Below are 21,603 nucleotides of genomic sequence, written 5' to 3' on the forward strand. Positions count from 1 at the left end.
TTTTATTATTAATTATTAATAATCATCATCATCATCCTCATCAGCACCATCAACTTTATATTTAGAAATTATCATTATCATTATCATCATCGTCATTATTATTATTATTATTATTTCTAAATATAAAGTTGATGGTGATGATGAGGATGATGATTATGATGATTATTATTGTTATTATTATTAATGATAATCATCATCACCATCAACTTTATATTAAGAAATTATTATCATTAATATTATTTATTATTATTATTATTATTACATAATTGAGAAGTACATTCTAGTAATATATTCTGACACAGTTAATTCAAGTTTAAGTAATTGAATTCTCAATTAAAAATTCTAAAATGTTTTAGTATTATCATCTTCATCTAAAGTTATTTTACTACCTTTAAGCTCAGTTTACTAAAATGCATTCAAGAGTTCACACTTAGATATTGTTTGACAACTGTTAGCAAGTTAGCAGGTTTGGCATGCTGTCCCGGGAGAGAACCCTGAGCTCGGAGATAGTTGAGCTTAGGGCTCCCGCCTGGTCCACAGAGCATGTGAGGGTAGTACGAGAGCAGGTGGTTCTCGAGAGCTCCCCCTGGTAAAGGAGGAAAGGAGGGGAAGGGGTGGATGGGGGGTTTCTTCGGGAAAAAAAAGAAGATAAGGAAGTAGTTCTAACTAGGCTACTTATAGTGAGTTTAGATCAATATGATTGGCTAGCTAATGCGTGTAGATTAGTGGCCAGCTGCAGTCAATCATATCACATGCTCCTCTCGGAATTAGTTTGTGAAACTTCACTTATTGAAGTATGAAGAAGCTCAACGGATTTAGTGTAAGAATTAAGAAACATACATTATCATTAAAGAAAATCAAACCTAAAATAATCTTTCTTTTTGTTTGCTGGTTGTTTAAAACGTAACAACAGTCAGCTTAGTTATTACACTTGCTTCAGTGGTAATCGGTTAGTTCAAGTTTACTGCCTACACATGTCAGGACTCTTTCTTATACACCTACCTGTGTCTTTCTTCTGCTCGCTGCTTTGACATTGTTGGTTATATAAAATGCGGTCAGGCCTGAATTAGCCGTGAGGTTCTGCTTGAGCTTTGACTCCATGTTTGCAGATGTACAGTAGTGTAGTAGTGCAGTTCAGGGTTTGGTGGTCGCGTTTACAGTTGTGTATTAGTACAGTGGTTTGTGGTGTTCAGATTTGCAGATGTACAGTGGTGGAGTGTTTATATGTGTGTGTGTCTGTGCAGCTTGGTGTCTGAGGAACGAGGGTGTGAGTTGTGTTTTGCTGGGGGCGTCCAGCACCGATCAGCTCATGGAGAACATTGGAGCAATTCAGGTGAGACACACATCAGCTAATAGATTTATTCTGTGCACTGTAATGCCATTGATGGAATATGAACAGGTTCACTGTTCAAGTGAATTTACCGTGTCCTGTATTTTGTGATTGATGTGTGTTTTTGGTTTATTAACATTTTAAGACCTTGATCTCTGCTACAACTACCTTTAATTTTAAAGTTTAACCGTGTCATTTACTGACTTTCTTAGTTGTTTGGAATGGTGTATACAGTGGCCAAGAAAGCTTAACACGCTGCATTTTAAGAAAACACATGCAATTACAAAAACACCAGCGAATTAAAAAACAATCTTCATCAGTCTGACAGCACACGTGTTGCAAAATCTCACAACACAAACAACTGAAGAAACGCTCTGCATTTTGTCACAACACAAACAACTGAAGAAACGCGCTGCATTTTGTCACAATACAAACAACTTGCATATATCTATACATTTACTGTAAACCAAACTAAGACACTGAAAACACAGGATCATGAGCTGCTCATGAGAAAAGGAACACAGTGCTGAACTTTCTGTAAAGTTAAACTTATGCCATGTTTTGCCAAACATATAAACTTCAATTCTTCTTTTTTTTCAGGTTCTTCCAAAATTATCGTCCTCGATTATACATGAAGTGGACAGTATCCTAGGCAACAAGCCCTACAGTAAAAAGGACTATCGGTCCTAATAGAAAAGTCAATAATGGCACTGTGTCAACCTGCTTCTCTCTCTGAGCTTTGACTGAACTAAACATTGGCACACAGGACCAGCACTGTCACCGGTCCTGCAGGAGACGCCAAACCGCACACTACCTGGAGCCTGAGAAGAGCCTACAGCGCACAGGCATAGGGAAAGCATGCTCACGAACAAATACAGCTCGAACCGGCTGAATATGCAGAATGCCGCTCCAAAAACACCACCAAAAAAAAACCATCAAACTCGCTGTCTCTGATCCTTCCTCCCCTTGTAGAACACACTGAGAAGTGCAGTATTAGGGAATACTAGAAATGCATGAGATCCACTGGCCAGTGCACATGCTTTTTATCTGCGTTCTGGAAGACTAATATATTTGCAAGCTTAATGGGAAATAATAATGAAAGCGATGAAGCACTTTAGTTACTGGATGTAGAAAGTTGAACTAATCAAGGCTGTTGGATGTTATTTATCTCTAGTTTTATACGGAAACATCTCTGAATCAATAGCCAATATATTGCTCGTTTACAAGATCGCATTTATATTGCTATAGCTGTATCGTTTATGGATGCTTTTTAGTTATAGAAAGAGGAAGCCATTGTAAATTGTATGTAATACTGTAAGTAGACAGACGTTAGATTTGGGTTGGGAGATTGTAGGAAATATTAAAGGGATAGTTTGTTGAATAATGAACAGTTTGCTGTTGATTTATTTACTCTTTTAGGACCTCTAAGATGTTGGTGGATGTTTTTCTTCAGTACAACATTAGAGAAGATTATTAGCTGAAAACCGTGGTTCTTGTTGATTCATTAAATGCAAGTCGACAGCTACGAGCACTTTAAGAGTCAAAAAATAGAGGAGAAACTAAATTAATATATCCTGATAATACATTGAAGTCTCATGAAGCAAAATGATTGCTTTGTGAAAAAATTCCAAACATTTACACTGAAAAAAATTACTTTTGCTGCTTGTTTTAACAACTTAATTAAAATGAATTAAAAACACAATTCTTAGGGGCGTTTTTTTTTTGGGGACAACTTAATTGTTTTATGTTCAATCCACTTAAATTTGTTAAAACAGTTAAGTTTACTTGATTTGTGTTGAGACAACATGAAGGAATTATGTGGAACCCTGCATTAACCCCCCCCCCCCCCCCCCCAAAAAAAAAGCCTTTATAAATGTTATAATAATCTGGAGCAATTGCAGGGACCGTAGATTTATGAACTGTATTGTTTCTAATTACAAATGATATGTAAAATGTAGTAAGTATTGGACACTTTTTTAGGTAGTTTACTATGAAATTTTTTTTATAATGTGAACTTTTGGACACATTTGTGAATGAGAGTGAAGTGTTTCATATTTAAAAGGAGATATATTTTAATCGTGATCAAATCATCAAACTGTTTTGTGAAAATTAATAATCATGACTCTCTCCAACTCAAATGGATACAGTAAATTTATTTAAAAACAAACAATCTTTAGAACATTTTTTTTGTGTGTTTACCTGCACATCTGGTTTATAATCCAACATCAGAGGACTGCGAACAGTAATATTTGTTGTTGAATGTATACGTTGAATCTCAGATTGACTTCAAATTAAAAATAAAATTATAATATTTTTGGAATCTCTTATGTCAGCCAATATTATTAAATATGAACCAACTATTTCATTACATGGCTTGGTTTGATATTTCATTCATTTTTGTCCAGAATTAGTAATAAAAAATGTGACAATTGATTAGTAATACATTTGCACACTTTATAAATGACTGCATTTTAAGTGTTTGCTAAATCTTTTTATGTGAATCATATTACACGGAATCAGTTGTTTAAAGGTATTACTTTAGTTTTGCCTGTATATGTTTTCTGAAGTTTCTGGGTAGCTGTTGACTTGCATTTGATAAATCACAGAGAACCAGTTTCAGCTAAAACCATTCTGCTGAAAACACAAAAAAATTGCCCTGCACCTTGAATAACTAAATGAGCAGCAAATATTCATTGTTGGGTGAATGACACCTTTAAAGACATCAAAAACAGGCCTCAAAATGTGCAATATCTGAAAGTGTTTATTAACCCATTGTTCTTTTTACTTTATAAGTATTTTCTAAGAAACAAATGTCCTAGCTAAGTATACATGTTCATTTGTCAAAGCTTCGTCAGGCTAAAACCAAAGAGATTTCTGTGTGCTTTGCCCTGCTTTACACACCAGCCATCTTCTTTTCCCCACCTCGCTTTATTTAAAATGTTATTTAATAGCCATTTTCCTCAGCGTTTGGTGCATTGCCTTATTCTTATTTATTTGAACATGGAAACTTCTTATTTATTTTAATGAATGTCATTTGTCTCAATCATGTTCTTCACTGGATGTTTTCTGTTGTCAGTGTTGACAGAAACCCGTCTTTTCTAAGGCAATATTGTGGTGTTGTTTTTGATATTAAGTTCATTAACAGTAAAATCGTCGTGCTCGTACACTGTATGTGTGTCAATACCCCCTTTCTGTTGTTGTCCAAATGGCGCCCTCTTCCGGACAGAAATTCATCGCTTCACATACACGAGTGCTGTAAAATATACATCACTACTTCAAGAAAAATAGCCCTAAAATCAAACGATTTACACGATATTTACTATAGTATTTGCAAAACGGTGTAGCCTATCTAGTCTTCCTAGTGTAAGTTATTTTTGCATGATTTTTTCATAACTTCATATGTGTACAAGAGCAATGTCTCGGTGTATAAAACTGGTAAATCGTATCAACATCTGACAATTTAAATCAGCCAATGACTAAAACAGTGTTAATCTGCTGACAACGGATTATTAGATAAGATTAAATGCCTTACTCAGCGCTAAATATCTGAGCTGGCATCCATTTATTTAGCATGTTTATTCAGTAACATACTCTTGTATGCATTACCTATACAGTAGTGCCTACGCCATGTTAAAACCATCAGCGGTAAATGGTGAGCAAAAGCTGAGAGAAGCTTTGTAGAGTCATTTGTATGTTATTACTATAGTTATTAACGTCAGAATGAATGCAAAAATCAATTAAAGCAGATTAAATTATGACACTCCAATAAATGGATTTATCTAATTCATGTAGTCAAAACAATTGGCTGCAATGTACCTAGAAATTGAAGTGATAGTTCAACTAAAAATAATGTCCTCAATATTTACTCTCGACATGGTTTCAAAGAAAGCTGAAATACTTTTTGAAGAAAGCTGAAAACCTGTAGCCGAACCATTGGCTTCCAAAGTAAAAAAAAACAACAACTAGGCTTATGGAAGTCAGGGGTTACATGTTTCTTCAAAATGTAATTTGTTTTTAACACTTAAAAGAACCTCATAAAGGTTTACCACAAGTAACAAGAGACTAAATGATGATAGAATTTTCCTTTTTGGGTGAATCTATATTTTTAATTGGAGTAAAAGGTCTATATTTTAGTGGAGAACAACGCTAATGCTTGGTTTTGTGTTACAGTGTTGATCTGTAGTTGGAATATAAAATGTAGTCGAGAGAAAAATAAACTTGTACACATAAAAAAGCAGAGAGATTTTATTTACATCTAAAGCTTTCGGAAGTACAGTAGCACTTTAACCAAAGAGTGGAAAAGTAGAAAGCATTGCTTCAGTTGCCTTGAGGGCCATCATAAATGTCTTTGTGTTTGTTTAAGGCTGCATCTTTTTCATGTGAAATGTTATGGTATGTTCGGTTCAAATGTTGTCATTTGGGAGCTAAATGTTATTTAACACAGCAAGGATAGAGGTTGTTGAAAGAGTTCATGCTAAACATGTATTTATATATAAAAATGTCCAATAATGTCAATAAGAGAAACTGTACAGGAACTTCATCTGAAATGTTTTGATTCTGATTTGATAAGAATAGACTGTTCGAATTTCTTATTAACTAAGTGTAATATGACCATTACTGTTAAAATATGGTTATGATTTCTGTAGATACATAATGGGATGGTTTGATAATATGTATATAATCTGATTATATAAATCTACTGTATTGGATTTAATGATCATTATCACATTTGCCTTTATTTCCTTTTTGTCAATTATTACATTGCTTATGACATTATGCTTGAAGAAAAAAAGGTGTACAGCTTCAAACAGCTGAAAATAAATCATTCTAAAATTCTTTAATTTAGTCTCTGTGTTTGTGTATTAAACCCATGAGGAAGGAACACATTTATTTATTGCTTAAAGATGTCCAAATATGAATCAAGTTTTTACTTGAAATATTTACATTTTGTAATGAATATTGCATGTTATTTAAAATGGAATTGTATTAAAAATGCAACAAAAACCAAAAAAACTCATATATCGTGTCATTATCCACCAGAGAGCATCTCAAACATAATACAAATTGTTTAATTGTGAAAAAATGTTTAACTATTACAAGAACAAAATATTAAAAGAAGACTATAAGTGCTTAAAAACTTTGGCCTGGCTTTCCTGCAGAAATATTGAAATACACATTTCCTTTGAGCTCATAATCTGCATCAAGAATGCAAATTATTCATTTGCATATTGCATTGATGTAGTACTGTACAAAAATAAATCTGTTACAGAATGATCCTGAATTTACAAAAATAAGATTGTACAGAAGCATTTGCATATGAAAACCTTTGTAATCTTGTTTTTTTTTTTTTTTGCACAGTTTTTTTTTTTAAATCTATAGCATAATAACAGTGTAAATGGGGGGGGGGTTATAAAATTATAGTTATAAAATTGTTTGAAATTTGTTTGAGGAATACGTGAAATATTTTATTATAAATATGGAACAATAAAACAAATAATTAGATTTTATTCAAAACACAATACCAAATGAATTCAGTTGTGGCTCTGAGAACTGTCAAATGGTCTCTGTATTTTTTTTTTCTACAGACGTATATCAACAAAAATATTATACACCAAGAAACATGTTCACTGAATTTTGTGCACACACTGTATATTCCTAATGAAAATGCTACTTTTAAAAAGTTCATCATGAATGAAACAAGACAATTGACATATTGTACAAAAAAACTTTTTAAAGTAAACAAACATTTTGGGTAACATGAAAATACCATTTCTATCTTTCTACTGCAAAAATGCCATTTTTATTTCAGCATTACATGCCATTTCTGCAGAAATTATTCAAGAAACTTACTATTAATTTCGGAATGAAAATGATATCTAAACCACAGTTTTGTTTTGTTTTCAGTGCACATACTCAAACTATCTTTCAACAACTGCACATGATCTTTTAGGATCACGTTGTAGGAATGGCATTATTTATTTACAATTATTATATTCATAAAACAAATATTGCTAAAATCAGTTAAAAAAAAAATCGTAAAAAGGTTGCGTATGTCCTCATCCAGGAGATGTTTGATATCAAAAGTCACCTTCACGTTGGATTTCCAATTTTCCATGAAAAAGTTGATCATTTATGATCATAAATGGAAGTTAATCCATCTAAACTGCTTCAAGAGCTTGTCCATGTCAGTCACTTGAAAAATTGGTTGACCTTTGTATTTAAAGATCTGAAGAAAAAAAACACTACTGGGCTAAAATGTTAGCCAAAGGTCTACTTGCAAATTCAAGGCAGTTCAGATTACAGTCTGTGTTACTGAACTGCATAGGCAACACAGCTATACTGACGAGTCCTTCCTTTTACTTTTGCTAGCAGACAGGAGCCCTGTAATCAACAAACACGAGAATTACCCCAGTGGGCATGTTTATTTTAAAATGACATCAAATAATGTAAAAGAAAAAAAAGGGGAAAAAAATCAAAAATGCTATTCGCTCTGATGTCAGATGACTACCTTGATGTCAAAAAAAATCACTGCAAAAAAGATTTTCTTGATGCCAATGTTGGATGTCAATATAAGTTAACAATTAGTTAACATACATTGCAGGGATACAAAATCCAGTGTAAATTTGGAGTTAAAGCTTTCAGATGGATACAACTTATTTTACTTTTTGGTGGTCAAAGGAGCATCAATGTGTGGCTGTCAAATGGATGTGAAAGTAACATCAAATTAATTTGCATTTCTGACATCTTTTTTGACATCAAGGCGCCCGTTGAGATTCTTTGCGAAGTGGGAAAGTGTGGATTAGGGTTGCCAACTTTGTCAAATTCACTTACTTTCAAATTCATCCACACACTAAAAGCAAAATTACATTTCAATGCTTTTTTTACATTCTTTTTTTAAATATAGAAATAATCAAAAAATAATATAGTAAATAAATATGAGCATAGAAAAAGTAGCATATTTGTTTATCTCAGACTGAACAATCTGCAGTGATTTCAAACTAGAGGCAATGGCTGCACTGTAATCATGATCCAAACAAAAAAATTATACAGCATATTAGTTTGGGCAGTTAGTGATTTCACTTAAATTGTATCATTTTAAAATATATTTTAAAGACGATCTGACCATATTTGCAACATTCCTGTACAAAATAAAAAATGCTTATTTATTCTTTACCAGCAGGGGGCGCTCATAAAACAGAAGCAAAACAACGCTTACTTGATTACTGTACTGAAGCAACTGCGCTATTGTTTTAATAAGCATTATACACAGATAAAATCACATAAAATCTCAACTTTTCTGAAGACAACGGGTTCCATATTCAGGATTTTCTTTTAGATTCTCTTCCAGTATTTCATACATCAGGAAGAATGAGTATCTCTCTGTCATGGTCGGTGTTTGAGTTTGTCATATAATCTACACATAAGATAAAATCAACATATGCAAGATTATACTGAATGAAGCCCACATACAATAGCACAATATGTACAGACGTTTACTCAAGATTTAGACAAGAGAGATTTTTACTGATGGAATATACCGAGATACATATATATATATATATATATATATATATATATATATATATATATATATATATATATATATATATATATATATATATATATATRTGTGTGTGTGTGTGTGTGTGTGTGTGTGTGTGTGTGTGTGTGTGTGTGTATGTGTGTGTGATCGCGTGCGTTTCTTATTTTAATCAAATAAAAAACCCATTGAGATCAGCTTTACCACATTACAATATGTTAAAAATACATACATTAAGAAATAGACTGTTGTTGTTTGTTTAAAAGGAGAGAGCGAAAAGATGTAATTGGGCTTAGACATTTTTAGTTCCGACTGAAGAGTATTCCAGGATGAGGGGGTGGCATGACTAAAGGCTCGCTTCCCTATTTCAGTTCGACCCGAGGAACAGTCAAATGATAAGATTCACTTAAACGTTGGGCATACTGGCTTTTTGACTTATGAAGAAGTGAACATACTTATGAAGGCACCAGTGCCAGAAGAGCCTTGTAGACCAGAGTCATCCAGTGGGTGCACCTTCTTACATTCAGAGAAGGCCATTCAGCTTTGGCATAAAGTTCACAATGGTGAGTATTATGATAATTAATATATGGTAATTAGTAATTAATGACTCTAAGTAACCTAACCAAGACTGCATAGAGGACAAATCAATTAGGACCAATATTTGGGCCGTCCCAGCCAATAAATGGATGGTTGGCAACCCCAGTGTGATGCAGTAGTAGTAAAAGTACCTTGTTGACAGCTGGGCCCGATCCAGCCGTTCAGACACGTGCATCGGCCGTTTCGGGGATCACACTGACCTCCGTTCAGACATTCACATCTCTGTGAGCAGTCGGGTCCAAATCGGTTCACTCCACAGCCTGATGCATGCAGAAAAAAGAACAGATTGACTGTGTGACTGAGGAAAAGCTCAACTGTAAGACATCTGGAGGAAGACTGACCTATGTCACAGCGAGAGCCTGTTTTTCCAGGTGCACACAAACACCTGCCATTAATAGGGTCACATGGGGTGTCTCCATCACAGTCACATCTGTGGACACAATCAGCCCCAAATGTGCCCAATTCACACTCTGAAACACACACACACACACACATACATACACACACACACACACACACACACACACACACACACACACACACACACACACACACACACACACGCATGCAATGTATACAAATCCATTATATACTGTGTGTAACTCTCGAACACAAAAAACTAGAAGTTATGATAAAAAAAATCTGATTTTTACATCTCAAAGCTGAATAAATACGGAAGCTGAATAAATAAGCTTTATGTTTGTATGTGTGCATGTACTGTATGTATGCTTGTATTTGTATTTAAAGAGTTCAGATGCAAAAAGCTCTAAATGCCATCTAAACATTTCTCCTAAAATGAGCATTTTTCTCAGCTGAAAAGTTATTCAATTAAAGTAAGGTATCCTATTATTTTTCATGTTTAGGCAATTTACAAGTAGTTTAAAATATACTTGCCTTAAATATTGCACAAAAATTCAACAGTTCTGTATAAATCAATTCAGAGAAGCAGAGAATTTCTGTTATACAAATATATTTGCAGACTAATTCTGTTTTTTTTTTTTTTTAACTATAAAAGGTTATGAATATCAAGAAGACAATTGCACAAGCATTTTCTCAGCCTCCTGTGTTTATGTTTAGTTATTTCACTTTAAAGGCAATGAAAAGAACTTATTCTGCACTATAAAAGTGACATCTCTGAGCCTACAAGAGGCTAATTTTAGAAGAAAATATCAAGTGGCATTGAGAGGTTTTGGCATCTAAACTCTTTGTTTATATACTGTATGTACACAGTAAAGAATGACATGATCACTTAGTCATGAAAACGTACGTTTTATAGTTAATTGTAACTTATTAAAAGTTATTCATGTTCTAACTTCCTTTTATAAGTTACGCAGTTTTTTTAAGTCAGTTTAGCATAATGTAAGTTCAAATGACTCATAAGAAGGACAGAATCTGCGGATATTTTTTTTTGTTATTTCTGTGGAGAATTTTGTAAAAAAAAAATCTGCGGATTTATGCTAAATGATTTTAGGAGTAACATAACTAATAACTTAGTTTATGACATAAGGAAATAATACATGTTTAACTTTTATTTAATGTTTACAATGCAAATCCTATTAGATCTACTAATTTAGTAAATAAAGCCAGTTTCTCATATAATATATCTATTTAAAGACAGAAAATAAGACTTGTAAATAAATTATATAAACATTTTAATATTACTATTATTATATCATAATAATATTAGTAAAATAAATTTAAAAACTGAATAAATATAAATGTACACACATTTACACAAGTAAATACATAGACTCAATGATGTTAAAAATCTGTGCAAATCTGCGTGCACAGATTCTGTGTGGACCTTGGATTAATTTAATTTAACTTAAAAATTTAGGGCAACCAGTATTTTTTACGGTGTATGTATGTACTGAATGTATGTATGTATATATTTATATTCGTTTATATATAATGATCCAGAAAATGAAGCTTTCAAATCTATAAAAATGTAAAATTATCACACAATTATAACATTTTAAAATTAATACAGCCCTCTAAAACACAAAAACACATAATTATTTTATATTTAATTAATGGTGAATAACTGTTTTAATTCACTGCTTTATAAAACACATATATATCAAGTAAAAAGGTTGTCTGAGAGCTCATCTGCACCTCTCTCACAGCGGAGTCCCTGGTATCCTGCAGGACAGAGGCATCGGCCAGTTTCAGGGTCACAAGGTGCATTTGCACCACAGTCACACAGAAGCTGGCAACGATGACCATGGAAGCCAACAGGACATGCTTTGGATAAAAATATAAATAAATAAATAAATAAATACAATACAATAAATAAGTACAGTTTTTATAAAAATGTACTAAAGTTATGGGTATGACAAAAAATCATTGAAACAGTCAGTGAGTTTTTGTAATTATTATCATTCACCATGTTGACATAGATGTCCGTAGAAACCTGGAGAGCAGAGACAGACGCCAGTCACTCGGTCGCATGTGCTGTTATTCTTACAGTCACACACTTCACTGCAGTCTGAACCATACCGTCCTCTGGGACACACTGATCAACACAACAGAGACTGTTAATTCATTTTTTCTCTTTCCTTCTTTTTTCTAGTATACACAATCTTTTGATGCCACACTGCACTTTTTAAATAGATCGTTTTGGAATAAAATCTATGGAATAAAATAATATAATTATAATATAATAACATAACTCTAAAATATATTTATTAATAAAGTTCTATTGTCATTTTATTTGTTTGTATAATACAGCATAAAATCATTTATTTAGCCAGCATCAAAAATAATATTTCATGATAAAGCAGCAAATCAGCATATAAAAAATCATTTCTGAAGTATCATGTGACATTAAAGCAAGCTTTGACATGACAGAAATGAATTACATACATACAAAATGTAGTAGTACTAGTAACACTTTAATTTAGGTGACATAAACCTAACCTACATTATAATCCCAACCATACAGTAAGCTCATGTAACCAGCGGTGTAAAGTAACAAATTACAAATACTTAAATCACTGTAATTGAGTAGTTTTTCTCAATAATTGTAATTTGCTAAGTAGCTTTAAGTACTTTTACTCACCCTAGAGTACATTTTTAGTGCTGTGTCGGTACTTTTACTCCACTACTTTCCTTCTACCAGCAGTCATTACTTTATTTTTTCTTTACTATAGTGATTGGCTCAAGTACAAAAATCATTCCTGCGATTCCTGTCCAATCAAATCGCAGATAGAAACCAAATTGCATCAAACTGAACAACCTCAAGGCAAGTGTGATTTATAAATGCAGCAAACCTTTTGGAAGAATTCAAAATGTCCAATAAGATTTCCAAAATCTTTACACGCAATGACCCAGAGACTGTTCATAGACTGCATGTCACTGATGAGAAAATGATATGTGTTGACTGTACGATGACTGAAATCACCAAACAGCCTTAAATAATCACTAAATAGAAGGAATAAAAAATGGAAGGAAGGACCGATTGAAGGTAGGACTGATCAAGAAATCAAACGAAGGAAGGACTGAATGAAGGAAGGACCGAACAAATGAAGGATGGAAGGACCCAATGAATGTTCAAACTAAGAAAGGAAGGAAGGAATGGAGAAATGATTGAAAGAATGAACGAATGAATGAACAAAGGAACTAATGAAGGAAGGAACTAAATATGAACAAACAAATAAAGGAAAGAATGAAGGAAGGGCCAAATAAATGAAGGAAGGGTTCAAGGAAGGACTGAACAAACTAAGGAATGAATGAATGAATGAAAAAAGGACCCAATGAAGGAAGGAACAAAATACGAACAAACAAATGAACAAATGAGCGAACGAATGAAGTGAGGAATGAAGGAAGGCCCAAAGGAATTAAGGAAGAATTCAAGGAAGGTCTGAACAAACAAAGGAATGAATGAATGAATGAATGAAGGACCTAATGATAAAAGGAACAAAATATAAATGAACGACTGAATAAATAAGTGAACGAATTAAGGTAGGAATGAAGGAAGGACCAAATGAATGAAGGAAGGATTCAAGGAAAGATTGAACAAACTAAGGAATGAATGAATGAATGAATGAACATACAAACAAATGAATGAATGAACAAATTATGAATGAATGAATAAATGAGAGTATGAATGAAAGGAGGAATGAAGGAAGGACCTAATAAATGAAGGAAGAATTCAAGGAAGGACTGAACAAAATAAGGAAGGAATAAGCAAACGATTAAATGAACAAAGGACCTAATGAATGAAGAAAAAATATGAAAGAATGAGTGAATGAATGAAGGGAGGAATGTAGGAGGGAACAAATGAATGAAGGAACGAACAAACGAATGAATGAATGAAGGAAGGAAGGGCAGAACAAACAAACAATGGAAAGAAGGTTGCAGGTGATGAAGAAATATAGGAAGATCACTGAATGCACTACAGAACATTACGTTTACACGTCCCTGCACGTAAACACATCAACTTTTTACTGTGTAATACTCACTACACACTACTTTTGAGTACTTTTAAAAGGGCTACTTTTACTCATATTTTGAGAAATGTTTACACCAGATCTTTAACCCTCCTTGCACTACATTTTTGGGCAAGTAATGGTAATTTAGCTTGATTTAAGTATGATTTTTCAGTACTCTTTCCACCACTGCATGTAACTAATCCCTATTACTCAGTAAAATAAATTGTTAAACTGTAGCCATGTAAACAAAGGGTGGGCAAAATGTCTATTAGAAAACAGTTTAAATGATATTTTACAAAGTTTCTGTTTTAATTGCATTTTTCAACAACCCGTTTCCAATCTTTTTACCAGTACTGTACATATTTCAATAATTTAATAAAAAAAAAAAAAAAAACATATAATGCAAATCCCTTACAATATGGGACACATAGATAAAGTATATATTACCATGAACAAACAGTAAACAATACACTACAGTATTTTTTCATCTTTGGCATTAGTAAACAAAAATACAGTAGTTCATTGTTATTGTATGTATGTAATGTATGTATTTATATTTGTATGTATATGCATGTATTTACTTATATATGCGTATTTCCTATGGTTTCTTTTGTATATACATTTAATGTTGTATTTTTTGGAATCTATTATATAATACTTATGATTATTCACTTTTCTCTCTCTCTCTTTCTTTACTGAATTATTGATGACTGTTAAGTTGACTTTGTGTTCGATATTTCCTTTTCTGTATTGTTTGGATGTTCAATTGAGTCATGTGACCCTAGTGTTTAAATAAACTCCGGACGCACATGAACTTTCTTACCCTGATGAAGGCAAGTGTGCCGAAACACATAGGTGCTGTTTTATAGAATAGCCATGTTAATAATAATAATAATAATTCCTTATATTTATATAGCGCCTTTCTTGTCACTCAAAGCGCTTTACACAAAGGGGGGAATCTCCTCATCCACCACCAGTGTGCAGCATCCACCTGGATGATGCGACGGCAACCATGCTGCGCCAGACTGCACACCACACACCAGTTGATTGGTGGAGAAGAGACAGAGTGATGAAGCCAATTATGATATGGGCATGGTTAGGACGCCATGATGGAAAGAGGTCAGTGGGCAGATTAGGCCAGGATGCTAGGGATTAAACCCCAACTCTTTTCGACAGACATCCCGGGATTTTTAACGACCACAGATAGTCAGGACCACGGTTTAACATCTCATCTGAAAGATGGTGCTCACTGAGCAGTATAGAGACCCCTTCACTATACTGGGGTGTTAGGACCCACACAGACCACAGGTTGAGCGCCCCCTGCTAGCCTCACTAACACTAAAGGCTTTTTAATTTGTTTCACTTACTTTGAGTGCCCTGCATTTAGGATTTTGTTGTTTATTTTTATATTAGCCACTTGATTTATTTTAATAATGTAAATTAATTGCCTGGTTCGTCTGGCTCTAATTTTTATGTTCAAGTGTTCTTATTGATGTTTAAGTGTTCGTGACAGTAGCAGGATCCTTATATTTGGTTAAACAGTGTCAAAAGCTCTGACCTTCCTCACAGGTGTCTCCTGTCCAGCCCAGTGTACAGCTGCAGTGTCCTGTAAGAGCGTCACACACTCCGCCATTGCTGCAGTTACAGCGCTGATCACAATTCTCTCCAAACCAGCCCTCAGCACAGCCTGATACACACATACACAACACAAGCACATCATCACTCCATATCCCATTATTCTCCAAAGCACCGTCAGCAGACTCACAGCCAGACCTTTCCCACAGTCCCGTCCACGCTGACCAGCCCTGCACACACATCTGCCTGTGAGAGGGTCACTGCGAGCCCCTTCACCACACAGAGACACTCCAGCACAGTCCTGACCATAACGCCCTAATGGACATGCTGCAAACAGAGAGACAGATGACGCATTACACCCCACTTTCTTAAAGAGACACTCCACTTTTTTGGCAAATAGGCTAAATTTTTGAGCAACTGAGAGTAAAACAGTTGAGTTTAACCATTTTTGAGAGCATTTAGCCTGATATCTGTGTCTGGTGGGAGCTCTTTTAGCTTAGCTTAGCATAAATCATTGTATCGGATTAGACCATTATCATCTTGCTTAAAAAATATTTAAAAAAGAGTTATATAATAACTTTTATACAACAGTTCTCTCTGGTTCTTGAATCTGACTGGCTGATAGTTGTGCGATATTCTGCCTGTAACTGTCAGGATTTTGCCCATGTTATTTTAGTTTTTTCTTGTAATGTTTTTTCTTCACCACTAGATGTCCTCATTTCGTTCTTTGTCTTTATTTTGTATTTGTAATCACAGCTATTGATTTCACATGTTCCTTGTTTAGCTGTTTGTATTTAAGTAGTCTCAGTTTAGTAGTTCTTTGCTCGGTTATTGTGGATCCTAGCCTGTCATCCTCTGTGAGTTCCTCTATTTGAAAAATTACCTTTTGTCAAGCTTTTTGTGACTTATGTTTTTTGTAGTAATTTTGAGCAGTTACTGATCCTGAGTTTTTTGCCTCTTGAGTTTTTTTGCATTTTTTGAAATTGGAGAAGTCTTTGTTTTTTGTCTGCTCTATCTTTATCTTCTATTGAAGTTTTTTTTTGCCACTAATAAATTCCTCTTAAGGAGAAAGTTCCTTTTTGTGACTTTGGTTCTTCAACGCCTGTGTGGCTCAGTGGGTTCAAGGCCAACATCTCGTGCAGGAGACCCGGGTTCTATCCCAGTCTCTGACAGAATAACCGAGCCAACATCATGAACCCCGAAAACCCCAGTTCCCAGGAGCTCCTTACCACAGTGGCTCAGCACGAGTCTACAGTTCAACGACATGAGAATGTCCTAGTTCAGCAAGAGGCTTTGATGGCCAAACATTCACAGGTACTCTCTGAACTTATGACTACTGTTCGTCAACTTTTTGACAGATTACCTACCTGTTCTAATCCGGCATCCACCGCCACCTCAGTACCCTTGTCAGAATCTCGAGTACCCTCTCCTATGATGGAACCTCGCCTACCGCCACCACAACATTTCTCAGGTGATCCCAATGCATGTGATGGTTTTCTAACCCAGTGCTCTCTTACCTTTGAATTGCAGCCATCATCCTTCCCATCAGATCGGGCACGAATCGCATATGTGATCACTCTGTTATCCGGTAAGGCTCTCTCCTGGGCTACCGCAGTTTGGAAGGCCAAAGCCCCCTTCTGTTCAAGTTACACTGCTTTTGAACAGGAGTTTAAGCGAGTCTTTGACCACCCTCTCAGTGGCCGACAAGCCTCTAAAAGACTCCTCATACTTCGGCAGGAGACTGGAAGTGTGGCAGAATATGCCATACAATTTCGTACAGTGGCAGCAGGGAGCGGCTGGAACGAGGAAGCTCTCATGGTCTGTTTTCGAAATGGGTTATCCGAGATTATTCAAGATGACTTGGCTACTAGGGAACCTGCCCAAAATCTCGAGATTCTAATTGATCAAGCCATTCGACTAGACAACCGACTGAGGGAGAGACGTCTAGAGCGCTCCACGGCTTCCACTGAGATGCTCACTTCAATTCCATCATCCACATTACTGGCCCATCAAGATTATTCTGAACCAATGCAGTTAGGCCGGACTCGCCTTTCTTCTACTGAGAGAGACCGCCGCATGAGGGAGCGGCGCTGCCTTTACTGTGGCTTATCAGGTCATTTTCGCTCCACCTGCCCTCAGCTCTCGGGAAACGCTCCATCCCGTACAGGCAAGGAAGGACTGTAACGGGAGTTACATACAGTTCATCACCTTCCAAAAGTGGTTTGTTCCTTCCTGTCACTCTCACTTGGGCAGACCAACATTCCCAACTCCAAGCCTTCATTGATTCTGGTGCCGCGGGAAATTTCATGGACATCACTCTAGCCAAGAACCTCAATATTCCCAATGATCCCCTTCCAGAACCACTGTCAGTCACAGCTTTGGATGGCAGACCATTAGGTCCGGGTGAGGTAACTCATCTTACTTCTGACCTGTCCCTTTCCATTCACCAGCATCATGAGAAGCTCTGTTTCCACCTCATACAATCACCTGAATTCCCAGTTATCCTTGGACACCCCTGGCTGCTTCAACACAACCCGCACATTGATTGGGTTACTGGAACCATCCTGGCTTGGAGTCCCACCTGCCAAGCCACTTGTTTGAGTCAGAAACCCCTGAAACCCATTTTCGAGTCTCGAGAGCCCTTAGATCTGTCTCAAGTTCCAGCCCAGTACCACCACCTTAAAACTGTCTTCAGCAAAAAGAGAGCTACCTCCTTACCGCCTCATCGTCCCTATGATTGTGCCATTGAGCTGCTTCCGGATTCCTGCCCCCCTAGAGGCAGTATTTTTTCCTTGTCCCTTCCTGAGCGCACTGCCATGGATGACTATATTGAGGAATCCCTCGCAGCAGGTATAATCCGGCCTTCCACCTCTCCAGCAGGCGCTGGTTTTTTCTTTGTTGGAAAGAAGGACGGCGGTCTTAGGCCATGCATAGATTACAGGGGGCTAAATAAAATTACCATCCGCAACCGTTATCCCCTGCCATTGATGTCTACTGCTTTTGAGATCTTACAAGAAGCCTCAATTTTCACTAAGCTTGATCTGCGCAATGCTTACCACCTAGTGCGCATCAAACGAGGAGATGAGTGGAAGACTGCTTTCAACACACCTACTGGCCACTACGAATACCTAGTGATGCCCTTCGGTCTCACCAATGCCCCCGCTGTTTTTCAAGCCCTCATTAATGATGTTCTCCGAGACATGTTGAACAAGTTTGTATTCGTCTACTTGGATGACATCCTCATCTTCTCGAGCTCACTCCAAGAACACGTACATCATGTCCGCAAAGTCCTCCATCGACTTCTCGAAAACCACCTGTATGTTAAACCAGAGAAATGCCAGTTCCACGTATCCCAAGTCAAATTCCTTGGTTTTGTCATCCAACCAGGGCAGATCCAAATGGATCCACAAAAGGTTCAAGCTATGGCGGACTGGCCTTCCCCTTCATCAGTCAAGGAAGTGCAGCGTTTCCTGGGCTTTGCTAATTTTTATAGAAAATTCATCCTAAATTTTAGCACTGTGGTGGCCCCATTATCTGCCCTCACCAAAGAGAAAGTTGCTGGGTTCCGGTGGGGGCCTGAAGCTGAGAAGGCGTTCAATGAACTCAAGAAGCGCTTTACATCGGCACCTATCCTCCTTATCCCAAACCCTGACAAACCTTTCACGGTTGAAGTTGATGCTTCCGAAGTGGGCATTGGAGCGGTGTTATCCCAGAGAGGTGAGGATAACAAACTTCACCCTTGTGCTTTTCTCTCCCATCGTCTCACCCCAACCGAGAGAAACTATCACGTGGGTGACAGGGAACTACTGGCAGTGAAGCTAGCACTTGAGGAATGGAGACACTGGCTGGAGGGATCCAAACACCAATTCCAAGTACTGACAGACCACAAAAATCTTGAGTATGTGCAGCAGGCTAAGCGACTCAATCCCCGCCAAGCCCGATGGTCTCTGTTCTTCAACCGGTTTCATTTCACCCTCACCTACCGTCCGGGTTCCAAAAATCTGAAACCAGATGCATTGTCCCGAGTATATGTAAAATCCCCTCAAGAAGACCGCAATAAACCTATCATCCCCAGTTCAAAGATTATTGCCCCCATCAGGTGGAGTCTGGAGGGTATTGTTAGGAAAGCCCAAATCAAAGACCCTGACCCAGGAGGAGGTCCTGCTGGCTGTCTGTACGTCCCCAAAGCTGCTCGATCCAAGGTTCTCCAGTGGGGACATTCTTCCCAGCTCACGTGTCATCCAGGGTCTGCTCGCACTCTTGAGTTTTTGCAGAGACGGTTTTGGTGGCCCACCATCAAGAAAGATGTGACCTTGTACGTCAATGCATGTCATACTTGCAACCAGAGAAAAAGTTCCCACTGTTCACCCCAAGGTTTCCTGCATCCACTTTCCATACCTCACAGACCCTGGTCGCACATTTCTATGGATTTCGTCACGGGGCTCCCTCCATCCCAAGGGAATACCACTATTTTGGTAATTGTGGACCGATTTTCCAAAGCTGCACGATTCATTCCCTTGCCCAAACTTCCCACTGCCAAAGAGACAGCCGAGCTTACCATAAATCACGTGTTCCGAGTCTTTGGCATTCCCCAAGACATTGTCTCAGACCGAGGACCTCAATTTTCCTCCCGATTCTGGCAAGCTTTTTGCCAGTCCATAGGGGCTACGGCCAGCCTATCCTCAGGTTTTCACCCAGAGTCCAATGGTCAAACCGAAAGACTCAATCAAGACCTTGAGACCACCCTGAGATGCATGGCAGCCAATAATCCCACCACCTGGTCCCGTTTCATTATATGGGCAGAATATGCACATAATACTCTCTGTTCTTCAGCTACTGGTATGTCCCCTTTCGAATGCCAATTTGGCTATTCTCCTCCACTATTCCCGGAGCAGGAGGTAGAAGTGACCGTCCCCTCAGCCCTCCAGTTTGTCAGACGCTGCCGTCAAACGTGGAGGAAGGCACGTCTTAAGCTTCTCCGCGTATCCCAACAATACCAGCAACAGGCTAATCGTAGACGCAGACCAACCCCCACTATGCGCCCGGGCCAAAGAGTCTGGCTCTCAACTAGAAATATTCCCCTACGAGTGGATTCTAGAAAACTCTCCCAGAAGTTCATAGGACCCTTCAAGATAGCAAGGAAAGTAAACCCGGTCACTTACAAGTTATATCTACCAAAATCATTAAAAATAAACCCTACCTTTCATGTATCGCTACTAAAACCAGTCTCATCCTCTCCTTTTTCTGTGACAGGTAAACCTCCCCCTCCTCGGTTATTTGGAGGCCAACCAGTCTACACAGTCCACCGGATACTGGATGTTCGTCAAGTGCGTCGGACCAAGCAGTATCTTGTGGACTGGGAAGGCTACGGCCCTGAGGAGCGTTCCTGGGTTCCTGCCAAGGACATTTTGGATCCTAAGTTGATTCGAGACTTTCACACTCTCAAGCTCAAGTCTCTCGGCAAGAACGTCAGGAGCCGTTCCTAGGGGGGGGGTCCTGTCAGGATTTTGCCCATGTTATTTTAGTTTTTTCTTGTAATGTTTTTTCTTCACCACTAGATGTCCTCATTTCGTTCTTTGTCTTTATTTTGTATTTGTAATCACAGCTATTGATTTCACATGTTCCTTGTTTAGCTGTTTGTATTTAAATAGCCTCAGTTTAGTAGTTCTTTGCTCGGTTATTGTGGATCCTAGCCTGTCATCCTCTGTGAGTTCCTCTATTTGAAAAATTACCTTTTGTCAAGCTTTTTGTGACTTATGTTTTTTGTAGTAATTTTGAGCAGTTACTGATCCTGAGTTTTTTGCCTCTTGAGTTTTTTGCATTTTTTGAAATTGGAGAAGTCTTTGTTTTTTGTCTGCTCTATCTTTATCTTCTATTGAAGTTTTTTTTTGCCACTAATAAATTCCTCTTAAGGAGAAAGTTCCTTTTTGTGACTTTGGTTCTTCAACGCCTGTGTGGCTCAGTGGGTTCAAGGCCAACATCTCGTGCAGGAGACCCGGGTTCTATCCCAGTCTCTGACAGTAACAGCACTAGACCAGCACTTTACCCTTGTGTATTACTCACACATACAACAACAAGCTGAGTACAAGCTACAGTTTGACAATTATTACAGCTGTTGGGCAACATAA

General features: G+C 37.1%; 2 protein-coding genes across 40 annotated transcripts in view; one reads left to right on the forward strand and one right to left on the reverse strand.

Moving 5' to 3' along the window:
- kcnab2b (potassium voltage-gated channel subfamily A regulatory beta subunit 2b) overlaps positions 1 to 6,171 on the forward strand; it is a 185,787-nt gene extending 179,616 nt beyond the window's left edge. For 19 of the 21 annotated variants that reach the window (XM_068216784.2, XM_073938552.1, XM_073938559.1 and 16 more), the window contains 2 exons: positions 1,245 to 1,333; positions 1,931 to 6,171. In XM_068216784.2, the coding sequence (XP_068072885.1) occupies positions 1,245 to 1,333; positions 1,931 to 2,020 (179 nt within the window). In that variant the 3' untranslated portion in view covers positions 2,021 to 6,171. The remainder of the gene's footprint in view (positions 1 to 1,244; positions 1,334 to 1,930) is intronic. The other 2 variants (NR_137311.1, NM_001328419.1) reach the window with 2 other exon arrangements.
- Positions 6,172 to 6,769: 598 nt separating this feature from the next.
- Positions 6,770 to 21,603, reverse strand: part of megf6a (multiple EGF-like-domains 6a) — a 142,255-nt gene continuing 127,421 nt past the window's right edge. For 9 of the 19 annotated variants that reach the window (XM_073938926.1, XM_073938925.1, XM_021473659.3 and 6 more), the window contains 7 exons: positions 15,674 to 15,802; positions 15,459 to 15,587; positions 11,854 to 11,982; positions 11,583 to 11,711; positions 9,809 to 9,937; positions 9,599 to 9,727; positions 6,770 to 7,711 (listed from right to left, as the gene is read on the reverse strand). In XM_073938926.1, the coding sequence (XP_073795027.1) occupies positions 7,665 to 7,711; positions 9,599 to 9,727; positions 9,809 to 9,937; positions 11,583 to 11,711; positions 11,854 to 11,982; positions 15,459 to 15,587; positions 15,674 to 15,802 (821 nt within the window). In that variant the 3' untranslated portion in view covers positions 6,770 to 7,664. Of the gene's footprint in view, positions 7,712 to 9,325; positions 9,412 to 9,598; positions 9,728 to 9,808; positions 9,938 to 11,582; positions 11,712 to 11,853; positions 11,983 to 15,458; positions 15,588 to 15,673; positions 15,803 to 21,603 lie in introns of all 19 variants that reach the window. The other 10 variants (XM_073938924.1, XM_068219048.2, XM_073938934.1 and 7 more) reach the window with 3 other exon arrangements.

Source organism: Danio rerio, chromosome 23, assembly GCF_049306965.1.
Source record: "Danio rerio strain Tuebingen ecotype United States chromosome 23, GRCz12tu, whole genome shotgun sequence".
Taxonomy (NCBI): domain Eukaryota; kingdom Metazoa; phylum Chordata; class Actinopteri; order Cypriniformes; family Danionidae; genus Danio; species Danio rerio.